The sequence below is a fragment of the Ursus americanus genome, chromosome 10 (assembly GCF_024610735.1).
Source record: "Ursus americanus isolate L20-20 chromosome 10, mUrsAme1.1.p, whole genome shotgun sequence".
NCBI lineage: Eukaryota > Metazoa > Chordata > Mammalia > Carnivora > Ursidae > Ursus > Ursus americanus.
Genome location: NC_142136.1, coordinates 76,904,376 through 76,917,008, shown reverse-complemented (window position 1 = coordinate 76,917,008; position 12,633 = coordinate 76,904,376). Strand labels below are relative to the sequence as shown.

The 12,633-nt window shown below is 38.9% G+C and overlaps 1 protein-coding gene across 2 annotated transcripts in view; it reads right to left on the bottom strand.

Moving 5' to 3' along the window:
- The window catches only part of CRYL1 (crystallin lambda 1), a 151,094-nt gene that overhangs the window by 89,302 nt on the left and 49,159 nt on the right, over positions 1-12,633 (bottom strand). For both annotated transcript variants that reach the window (XM_045797133.2, XM_087865243.1), the window contains one exon: positions 10,400-10,526. In XM_045797133.2, the coding sequence (XP_045653089.1) occupies positions 10,400-10,526 (127 nt within the window). The remainder of the gene's footprint in view (positions 1-10,399; positions 10,527-12,633) is intronic.

Here is a 12,633-nt window from a genome sequence, read left to right as displayed (position 1 = left end):
AGAAATGGAAAGACATTCTGTCCTCATGGATTGGAAAAACAAACATTGTTAAAATGTCTATACTACCCAAAGCACTCTACACATTTAATGCAATCCCAATCAAAATACCAACTGAATTTTTCACAGAATTAGAACAAACAATCCTAAAATATGTATGGAACCACAAAAGACCCTGAATAGCCAAAGCAATCTTAAAAAAGAAAAGCAAACCTGGAGGCATCACAATTCTGGACTTCAAGTCATATTACAGAGCTGTGGCAATCAAAACAGTATAGTCCTGGCACAAAAATAGACACATAGATCAATGGAACAGAATAGAAAATGTAGACATGAACCCACGATTATATGCTCAGTTAATCTTCTACAAGCAGGAAAGAATATCCAATTGGAAAAAGACTGTCTCTTCAATAAACGGTATTGAGAAAACTTGACAGCCGCATGCAAAAGAATGAAACTGGACCGTTATCTTTTGCCATACACAAAAATAAACTCAAAATGGATTAAAGACCTAAATGTAAGACCCGAAACCATAGAAGTCCTCGAAGAGAGTATAGGCAGTGATTTCTCTGACACTGGCCACAGCAACTTTTTTCTAGATATGTCTCCTGAAGCAAAGGAAACAAAAGCAAAAATATATTTTGGGGACTACATCAAAATAAATAGTTCCTGCACAGCAAAGGAAACAAACAGCCAAACTAAAAGCAGAAGACATTTGCAAATGACATATGTGATAAAGGGTTAGTATCCAAAATCTATAAAGAACATAGAAAACTCAACACCCAAAAAACAAAAAATCCAGTCAAGAAATGGGCAGAAGATATGAATAGACATTTTCCCAAAGGAGACACCCAAATGATCAACGGACACATGAAAAGATGTCAGTATCACTGATAATTACAGAATTACAAATCAAAACCACAATGAGATACCACCTTGCACCTGTCAGAATGGCTAAAATCAACAACACAAGAAACAACAGGTATTGGCAAGGATGTGGAGAAAGGGGAACCCTCTTACACTGTTGGTGGGAATGCAAACTTGTGCAGCCGCTCTGGAAAACAGTATGGAGATTCCTCAAAAAAGTTAAAAATAGAACTACCCTACGATCCACCACTTGCCCAAGTAGGTACTTACCCAAAGGACACAAAAATACTAATTCAGTGGGATACCTGCACCCTGATGTTTATAGCAGCATTATTTACAATAGCCAGTTATGGGAAAAGCCCAAGTATCCATCAACTGATGAATGGATAAAGATGTTATATATATATATATATATATATATATACACACACACACACACACACACATACAATGAATAATTACTCAGCCATAAAAAAGAATGAACTCTTGCCACTTGCAATGACATGGACTGAGTTAGGGAATATTATGCTAAGCCAAATCAGAGAAAAACAAATACCATATGATTTCACTCATATGTGGAATTTGAGAAACAAAACAAATGAGCAAAGGATAAAAAGAGAGAGAGAGGCAAACCAAGAAAGAGACTCTTAACTACAGAGAACAATCTGAATGTTACCAGAGGGGAGGTAGGTGGGGGGATGGGTGAAATAGGTGATGGGGAGCGAGGAGTGCACTTGTTGTGATGAGCACTGGAAGATATATGGAAGTGCTGAATCACTATATTGTACACCTGAAACTAATATTACACCGTAAGTTAACTAACTGGAATTTAAATAAAATGAACCATGAGAGACTATGGACTCTGGGAAACAAACTGAGGGCTTCGGGGGGGGGGGGGGCGGGGGGGAACAGGATAGGCTGGTGATGGGAATTAAGGAGGGCACATATTGCATGGTGCACTGGGTGTTATACGCAAGTAATGAATCATGGAGCTTTACATCAAAAACTAGGGAGGTACTGTATGGTGACTAACATAATGTAATAAAAAATTATTATTAAAAAAAACTAGGGATGTACTGTATGGTGACTAACATAATATAATAAAAAATATTATTAAAAAATAAAAATAAAAATAAGCTTTAAAAAAAATAAAGAAAACAAATGGAAAACAATAAGGTAGATTTTAATCCACCCACATCAATAATTACATTAAATTTAATGAACTAAACATGCTAATTAAAAGACAAAGACTGTGAGATGTGATTTAAAAAAAAAAGTGAGACTCAACTATATGCCTACTTTTAATTCATTGAGAAATAAATCCATATTGGAGTGTAGACTTCAACACTTTTCTCTCAATGATAGAATAAGTAAATGGAAATTTCATTAGGGTAGAAAAGACGTGAATAACACTATAGGCAACTTGACCTGATTGATATTTATAGTTCACTCCACCCAACAACAGAATGCACATTTTTTTCTACTTCACATGGAATATTCACCATAAGAGACCATATGCTGGGTCATAAAACACATCTCAATAAATAAAGAGAATTGAAATCTTGTAAAGTATGTTTTGGGATCATAATGGAATTAGACTAGAAATTAATAACAGAAAGATCTGGAAAACTCCCCAGATTTGTATGTTAAACAATCTACTTTTCATTAAGCCATGAGTGAAAGTGGAGGTCATAAGGGAAATCAGGAAATATTTGGAATATTATGGAAAAGGCAAAACTGTAGGGACAAAAAAACAGATGCCTGTTTGCTGGGGAAGGGGAGGAGACTGACAACAAGGAGACTGACCACAAGGATGAGGGGATTCCATGTAGTAATGGAAATGGTCTCAAGTTTGAATGTGATAGTGGCTATATATTATATGCACTTGTCAAAACACATAGAACTGATCACTAAAACTGGTGAATTTTATTATATGTGAACTGTACCTCGGTAAACGTGATTCTACAAATTTTTCTTTAAAAAAAGCACATGGAACAGGAAAAATGAAATTCAAGTTTCCATGTACACTCCTGTATGTTCTCAGTGTTGGCTGCCCCATGTGCCCTTCGCTATGCAAGCACCCCACACCCACACCCCCAACCCTACTGAAAGCATTATTCTGCGCCTCAGTGAACCAAGACCAAAAGTCCAACAAGTTCCCATCCTTTAAGAAAGCATAAATTTAAAAGTGGTGTTAGTGTTCATGAATACTGCATCCTATAATTACTGACAGAGCCTGAAAGTCCTCATCAAAATGACCAGCATCCTCTAAATTTTAAAGGTAAAGTTCAGATGTAAATTCTCCTTATCCACACAGATGATGTAATTTTTACTTCCAGATTTCAGCAGTTGTCCTTCATTTTGTATAAGGAAAGTCATTTAAACTCCCTCATTCTATAAGCCATTCCCATGGCTCCCACCAGCTACTTAAATCTCAAGTCTTAAATTCCAGAGATCAGATAAAGGCTCTATATCCTGGCTAATGAGCCTTAATGCTCTTTAAGAGTCAGTCAAAGCTTTAGACAGGCTTTTCAGAATAAACTTACTTTTCCAGCATAGTTGATTTTCTCGCTAGACAAGATTTGATTTCCAAATTGCGCTAAGTTCTAGAAATTCAGGTTTCATTCTTGTATGCTCCCACATTTCAGCAGACAATTAAGGAACTTTCTGATCCGTGCTCCTGCCCTCTGGGGTTTGAATAGAAGACAAATCTACCACCGAGAGTTACACTCACATTTCTGGGGCTTTGATCCTTGGGGACTCAGTAAATCCTACAGTGGGACTTTTGTAGTTGAACTGTGCAGCAAGCAATGGTTTTGCTTATTTGTTAATTCACAAACTCTGACCCCTGCTTTTGAACAATTTGCAAACGTAATGTTAAGTTTCCTTTTTATAAGAAAAATGTCTCCAAATAGCCTAGATTAATTTTTCTACATTGTGAATGTTTCCTTTTATAAATTGGAAAAGGGAATTATAAAAGCTGATAAGGGTAGAGATAGCAAGAAGTCTATGGGCACTAAGGCAGGACCATGAGGCCTGGTAGAGTAGACGCGTGACAGAAGGCATTTTGGAACTTCAGCTTTAATGTCATTCTTACATGGAAGGTTCTTTCAGGTTAGATTTCACATGATAAACATGATAATTTTTTTAAGACTTTATTTATTTATTTGACAGAGAGAGAGAGAGAGAGAGGAAACATAAGCAGGGGGACTGCAAAAAGGAGAAACAGCCTCCCCGAGCCCGACGCAGGGCTCGACCCCAGGACCCTGGGATCATGACCTGAGCCGAAGATAGACGCTTAATGACTGAGCCACCCAGGTGCCCCATAACAATAAGTCCAAAAATTATACTCCTATCTGATAGGATCTTGGCAAACACACAGCCAGAAGTTCTTTAAGCTTTAAACAAAAATCATGATACAAAATTCTATATAGAGTATAATATCAAGTATGTTAGAGAATGACAGGAAATAAATAGGAGAAATGGAAAGAAATACAAATATATCAAAATGTTAAGACATTTTTGGAATAATGGACGTATATGGGATTCTCCTAAACTTTCTTCACTCTTCACTCTTCAAAATATATTTTTAACATTCTTAGGTTGTTAGAAACCTAATGTAATTTAACAAACATGTGACATAATGTTAGGCAGGTTTTGATTTGGGGGGTGTCTATTTATTTGTTTGATAAACATAAGGTGAAATCAATATGTATTAGTTGCAAAATTTGGAAAATCAAATTTGCCCTATATCATATAAAGAAACGTATAAACATGCCCAAGAAAATCAAAGGAATGGACAAAAATGAAATCTTGATTTTTTTTCTCTTACCCATTTTTCCTTCTGATTTGTTTCACTGTCCTACTGAACACCTTCCTTTGAGGATTCTAATCAGGATATAGAATGAAACGCAAACTCTTTATTTCTTTAAGAGAACACTTATATAGGACTCTTATGTGCCATGCATTACTCCAAGCATTTTATTTATTTTTTTATAATAATATTTTTTATTATATTATGTTAGTCACCATACAGCACATCCCTGATTTTTGATGTAAAGTTCGATGATTCATTAGTTGCGTATAACTCCCCGTGCACCATGCAATACGTGCCCTCCTTACTACCCATCACCAGCCTATCCCATTCCCCCACCCCCCTCCCCTCTGAAGCCCTCAGTTTGTTTTTCAGAGTCCATAGTCTCTCATGCTTCATTCCCCCTTCTGATTACCCCCCCTTTCTTTATCCCTTTCTTCCCCTACCGATCTTCCTAGTTCTCATGTTCCATAGATGAGAGAAACCATATAATTGTCTTTCTCTGCTTGACTTATCTCACTTAGCATTATCTCCACCAGTGCCGTCCATGCTGCAGCAAATGTTGAGAAACTGTTCTTTTTGATAGCTGAGTAATATTCCATTCTTATGTTCCATAAATGAGTGAAACAATATGATAATTGTCTTTCTCTGCTTGACTTATTTCACTTAGCATAATCTCCTCCAGTCCCGTCCATGTTGCTACAAATGTTGGTAATCGTTCTTTCTGGTGGCTAATATTCCATCATATATATGGACCACATCTTCTTAATCCAGTCATCTGTTGAAGGGCTTCTCGGCTCCTTTCACAATTTAGCTATTGTGGACATTGCTGCTATGAACATTGGGGTGCATATGGCCCTTCTCTTCACTACGTCTGTATCTTTGGGGTAAATACCCAGTAGTGCAATTGCTGGATCATAGGGTAGCTCAATTTTTAACTTTTTAAGGGACCTCCACACTGTTTTCCAGAGTGGCTGTACCAACTTGCATTCCCACCAACAATGTAGGAGGGATCCCCTTTCTCCACATCCTCTCCAGCAATTGTTGTTTCTTGCCTTGTCAATTTTTGCCATTCTAACTGGCGTAAGGTGGTATCTCAATGTGGTTTTGATTTGAATTTCCCTGATGGCTAATGATTTTGAACATTTTTTCATGTGTCTGTTAGCCATTTGTACATCTTCATTGGAAAAGCATCTGTTCATATCTTCTGCCCATTTTATGATTTGTTTGTTTCTCGCATATTGAGTTTGAGAAGTTCTTTGTAGATCTTGGATACCAGTCTTTTATCTGTAGCATCATTTGCAAATATATTCTCCCATTCCGTGGGCTGCCTCTTAGTTTTTTTGACTGTTTCCTTGGCTGTGCAGAAGCTTTTTATCTTGATGAACTCCCACAAGTTCATTTTTTCTTTTGTTTCTCTTGCCTTTGGACATGTGTCATGAAAAAGGTTGCTGTGGCTGATGTCATAGAGGTGGCTGCCTATGTTCTCCTCTAGGATTTTGATGGATTCCTGTCTCACATCGAGGTCTTTCATCCATTTAGAGTTTATCTTTGTGTATGGTGTGAGAGAGTGGTCAAGTTTCATTCTTTTGCACGAAGCTGACCAATTTTCCCAGCACCATTTATTGAAGACACTGTCTTTTTTCCACTGGATGTTTTTTCCTCCTTTATCAAAGATTAGTTGCCCAAAGAGCCGAGGGTCCATTTCTGGGTTCTCTATTCTGATCCATTGGTCTATGTGTCTGTTTTTGTGCCAGTACCATGCTGTCTTTGAGATCACAGCTTTGTAGTACAGTTTGAAATCCGGCATTGTGATGCCCTCAGCTTTGTTTTTCCATTTCAACAATTCCTTGGCGATTCGGGGCCTTTTCTGGTTCCACACAAATTTAAGGGCTGTTTGTTCCAGTTCTTTGAAAAATGTCATTGGTATTTTGATTGGGATGGCATTGAAAGTGTAGATTGCTCTGGGTAGCATGGACATTTTAACTATGTTAATTCTTCCGATCCATGAGCATGGAATATTTTTCCATCTTTTTGTGTCTTCTTCAATGTCTTTCAAGAGTGACTTGTAGTTTCTAGAATATAGATCGTTTACGTCTCTGGTTAAGTTAATTCCAAGATAACGTATGATTTTTGGTGCTCTTGTAAATGGGATGGATTCCCTAATTTCTCTTTCTTCAGTCTCATTGTTCGTGTATAGAAATGCAATACTCCAAGCATTTTAGAAAGATTTACTCATTTTATCTAAATAAGTCTTCAGTTTGGCATTCCAAGCATTCTCTACTTAGCTTCCACTTCCAGCCTTTTCCCACCTCTCCAACTGCCCTGTGACTCAGCCTCACCATTCTACTCTGGTTGCCACAAACATACTCACAGGCACCTCTCATCCTCTGTTCATCTCTTTCTGAGATACTGTCCCCACCCCATCCCCCAAAATCCACTTGTCAAAAGCCAAAGCAGGCTCAAATCCTACCTTCATCAAATCTTCCCAAAGCCTCCAGCTCAGATCTGTGCCCTTCTCCACTACTCTTTGTGGGACTAGAGGTACAAGTAATTTCTGAAGAACATAATCTCTTACAGGAGATAAACCTAGTAGAGTTTACATCATCTTTTCTATATTCCTCTCCCTACACTGCCTGACTCAGTGTTGTTCTGCATAATAGATGCTGCTCAACATGTAAATGCCATGTAAATACATTCAATCTATAAAATAAAGACAGACCTTAAAGAGCAGTTTTCAATACTTTTGCATAGATCAACATATATTGCCCCACATCATTTATTATCAAATTTGTATACAAATGGTCACATTATAAAATTACTTATTTTATCAATTTCTGGGGCATTTTCTATGTGCCAAGTGCTGTGGCTAAGCATTTTACATGCATTATAACTTACAATATTCCCCAAAAATTATCCCATAAAAAAGACTTGCCTTATTTTCAAGTCATTACAAAGTTCTATTATGAAGGGATCTCCATTTTTTAAAAAAAAATATACTGTTTGGGAAAGACACATTCTTCCGAATTCAATCATGCTAGCATAGAAATCATCTGATAAAACCTATTTTTTCAAATGGGACCAGGAGACAAAGAAATTTAACATAGACATTTGAGTTATTCCTAAGGCATGGTTTCACAATTGCTAGTGCTGGGAAATTTGGAAATAAACTTTATAAAGATCATTTTAAAAGAAAAAAAGTCACATAGCCAGTTGTTACATTGAGGAACCACAAGTATACCACTGAAGAGAGAAAAAAAACACCTGAAGGTTTGAGAATTAGTAGTTGAGGCTGGAGATGAGACTTCTTTTTTTTGAACAGAGAATATGTTTTATTTTTTTTTTAATTTTTTTTATTATATTATGTTAGTCACCATACAGTACATCCCTGGTTTTTGATGTAAAGCTCGATGATTCATTAGTTGCGTATAACACCCAGTGCACCATGCAATACGTGCCCTCCTTACTACCCATCACCGGTCTATCCCATTCCCCCACCCCCCTCCCCTCTAAGGTCCTCAGTTTGTTTCTCAGAGTCCATAGTCTCTCATGCTTCATTCCCCCTTCTGATTACCCCCCCTTTCTTTATCCCTTTCTTCCCCTACTGATCTTCCTAGTTCTTATGTTCCATAGATGAGAGAAACCATATGATAATTGTCTTTCTCTGCTTGACTTATTTCACTTAGCATTATGGAGATGAGACTTCTAACGCCATGTCATATGTGGCTTAAAAAGCTTTGCACAGCAACATCTCAGGAAAGCAATAATGATGTGCTCTGGAAAACTCTGTCTAGAAAGGAGACTCAAAAACATCCCTCTACTGAAGACAAAGACACCGGAGTCAGAGACGCCTGAACAGAAGTGTTTTGGGACACCTGGTGGCTCAGTTGGCTAAGCGTCTGACTTCAGCTCAGGTCATGATGTCAGGGTCCTGGATCAAGCCCCACATCAAGTCGGTCACAGTTGTGTGGCCCCATCTGGCTCCGCGCCCAGCGGGGAGTCTGCTTGTCCCTCTCCCTTTGTCCCTCCCACTTCTCATGCTCTCTCTCTCTCTCTCAAATATAGAAATAAAATCTTTAAAATTTTTTTAAAAAGAAGTGTTTTGTGAAATGGGAAAGTAGAACTATTTCAGTAATGTGTTACATAGTCCTATTTCAGATCACATCATATATGTAATTATAATATCTTATTATATATTATGTAAATATTATATATCAAATTGACCCAAAAAGAATTTTTTTTAATCTTCTCGTTGGAAAAATGGAGGCTTGCCTTTAATGAGGGTGACCTTAGATGTGAGCACGGACAGTTCTCTTCACAACTACCTGGTGCACTGGGTATTATGCCCACCGTCCAGATGAGGAAGTGGGGCTTAAAAGTTAAACTCACAAGGGCACACAGCCGCTCAGTGCAAAGTCCACTTGACTAAAAGTCTGTGTCCTCAACCACCACCTCCACAGCAGGAAGCTCCCACAGGTCCTCGCTAATGTCAGGAGCCACAAAATCTCATTGTTTTTCCTCCTCCAGCAAGATCAGCATATGAAGCATACACTTTCCTTGGAAACCAAACACGTGTACAGAACTGTCTCTGCTGAGCCCACACTGCAAAGGCTAGAAGGCTTCTGTGCTCCTCAGAAGCGAGTCCCTTCCTGACAGCACTCTGCAGCACAGCAGGGTAGAAAGAGATGGCTTTGGAAAGTTCCCGAAAGGAGCCCTCTGATCCCTCCCGAAAAGAGCCCTCTGATCCCTTGCAAGCCCCCCAGTTTTATACAGCCTTCGCCAAATGAGAGACAGAGATGAAAATACTCAAAAAAGAGATATGGAATTGACATATCTTATGTATCAAGTCCTCTTCTTATGTTCTGTTTGATACACATTTGTTAAATGAACTAGAGAAATTTTACAGCTACAAAGACAAAGACCTCGATTGACTGTATTTGACCTCAATCTCAGAGCAGCAGCTCACCATAAAACACACTCAGTATTTTTGGTTTGCTCCCAAATTCTCAGCTAGAATGTCATCAAAGAAACAACATGAAATGTGCAAGCCTCACAACACAAAGTATCAAGGAGGGTATCAGGAGTGATGCTTCTTTCAGTTTTAGGTAAATCCACTTAAACCTTATGGCAGTAAGTGTAACATTTTTAAAAGACAAATTTATACGTCCAGGTTCTTAAATAGGGGCAGGAGCTATGTATAGACACAGGAGCTCCAGGAGGGATGGGTCCTGACAGGACAGGCACCAAGCTGCCTGCACAGCCCTTGAGGAGCCCGCCTGCAGCTTGCTCTGCTATGCAAACTGCACCCCGAGCAGTTCTTTTTTTAAGTTGTTGGAAAAGCTAAATGCAAATGTTACAAGAAATGAAAGGGTTTATTTCAGATGATTTTTTTAAAGTTTTTACTCAATTATATATGAGAACAAGAATATACTCTCTCATTCAATAGGAAAATAAAATAAAAGTGTTGGCTGTCCAGAAAACCTATTTCTGTTCAAAATTCTAACACCTCTGAAAGACAACATTTAATCACAGTAACTTGATGAGAGCCCATATAGGAGATGTTTTGAAACAATGCTTCCTATCACATAAAACATAATCCTGACCTTCAGGGTACAAGATGCCTGCACCTTACAACTGCCCTTTATCTATCCCGGTTCTTCCAAGGGGTCTGGAAGACAATCTCTTCAAGTCCTTAGAGACGGGAGTGCAATATCAACTCACCTGAATGTGCATGGCGCCCTCTACTGCTGCTTGGATATTCAAACAACCACTGATGAGTGACAGCTGTTCTTCTGCACTCAGGGAGCCTTTCAGACAACCTGACTCCTCCAGAAACTTCATCTCTTTTCTAGAAAGAAGAGTGACTCTGTGAGCATTTGAAAGCAAATTTAAAAACAAAGGTAAACACTAATCGGTAGGGAAATGTAAGTCAAAATGACAATGACATACCACTTTACACCCATTAGGATTAAAAAAATACAAAATAAACCAAAAGTTAGTGAGGATATACAGTGTTGATGGAAATGTAAAAGGGGAAGCCACTGTGGCAAACAGCGTGATGGTTTTTCAAAAAGTCTGTTAATACGTCCCCCCAAAATGAAAGCAGGTACTCAAACAGATGGATGTGTATTCATGTTCATACTAGCATTGTTCACAACAGCCAAAGATGGAAACAACCCAAAAGTCCATACATGGATGAAAACAAATGTGGCACATACATACAATGAAATCCAATACAATGGAATTCAGCCTTAAGAAGGCAGGAAACCGGGGCGCCTGGGATAGCTCAGTTGGTTAAGCATCTGCCTTGGGCTCAGGTCATGATCTCAGGGTCCTGGAATCAAGCCAGGAGTCAGACTCCCTGCTCAGTGGGGAGTCTGCTTCTCCAACTCTCTCTGCTCCTCCCGCCTGCTCATGTACTCGCTCTCATTTGCTCTCTTCTCTCAAATCAATAAATAAATCTTTAAAAAAAAAAAGGGCAGGAAATTGTCACACGCTGCAGCATGGATGAATCCTGAGGCCATGGCACCAAGTGAAATCAGCCAGTGACAAAGAGACAAATACTGTACGATTCCACTTATATGAGGTACCCAGAGTAGCCATAATTCACTGAGGCAGGAAGCAGAATGGTGGCTACCAGAGCTGGAGGAGGGTACCTGTGGTTTAATGGGTACACAGTTTCAGTTTTGCAAGATGACCTTTTGGAGATGATGGCTGTACGACACTGAGAATGCATTTGATATCACTAAACTGTATGCTTAAAAATTATTAAGATAGCAAATTTGATGTTGTGTGTACTTTACCACAATTGAATTTTTTTTTTCTTTTTTGAAGAGATGAGGCAAGGCCAATAGGAGGTAATATAGGAAAGTAGCAATTCTTCACCCACTTCCATCAATCCCTGGTGAACAGGATTGAAAGAAGGTATCTCCTAATCAGGACCAGGGGCTTCATGGGGTGTGACCCGTGCAGTCACAGAGACCCGTGCTCAGAAGGGTCCTCGCTGGGTTTAATGCTCTGCTGTCATGGTCTCAAAATGTTTAACGAACATCGAACAAAGGGCTCCATATTTTCCTTTGCACCTGTCCTCACAAATTATGTGGTCAGTCCTACTTATAATTCATGACATAGTAAATAAATACGAACACATACACACACAGTTGCCTAAGGAGCAACATTTATGCTTTCCAAAAAATTCTGTGGATTTCTGGATTTTTACATCATTTCATGCTCATGGTTCTGATCTTTAAGCTGTTGATGTCTTCAGCCAAAGACTACCAGAGACACACCTAGAGAAGAGCAAGTCAGGTTTGTCACTCACTGAGCTGAGAGAGAAAGCACAGCAGGGGACTGAGGGTTGTTAGTAAGAGAGTGTCAGAGAGAACCTGTAGCAGGATTTGAGCTTTGCCTGGGTGATTTGGAAGAGGATCTGAGGGTCTGAGTTCACTGGCTGGGATGCTGTAGAAAGGGAAGGCAACTTGAACATTGAGTGTCTCAATAAACATAAACATTTGGAGGACAGGCTAGACTGAAGATAAAGTTGTCATTTTGGCCAAGAGAAGGCTGCTCCGTATCTGAGGGTTGCACAGTCGTCTCGTTTTTGTCAAATTTTGACAAATTTAAAATGTGGTCTTGCCTTGTCTCATTCTGTCATGGTCTAAGAGTGGCTTTGCCTGAGGTGCGTGCTCTTGAGACTGCTTACGTCCAACAGGAGAATGCCATGGCCTAGCCCGGAGTGATGGGCCAGCTCCAGATGTTAGGGGCTGTGCTTGTTTTTTGTTTTTTCTCTCTCCTATAGTTATGCATCTTGTATTTTGTTTTAGCTACAAACTGAGAAATGGAAACTTTCTTGCTACTATTAAAGCAAACACACACACACACACACACACAGAAAGATATACTAAAATGCAAACAGATTACTATACTTGACAAAAAGAAGCTCCATGGCAAAGATA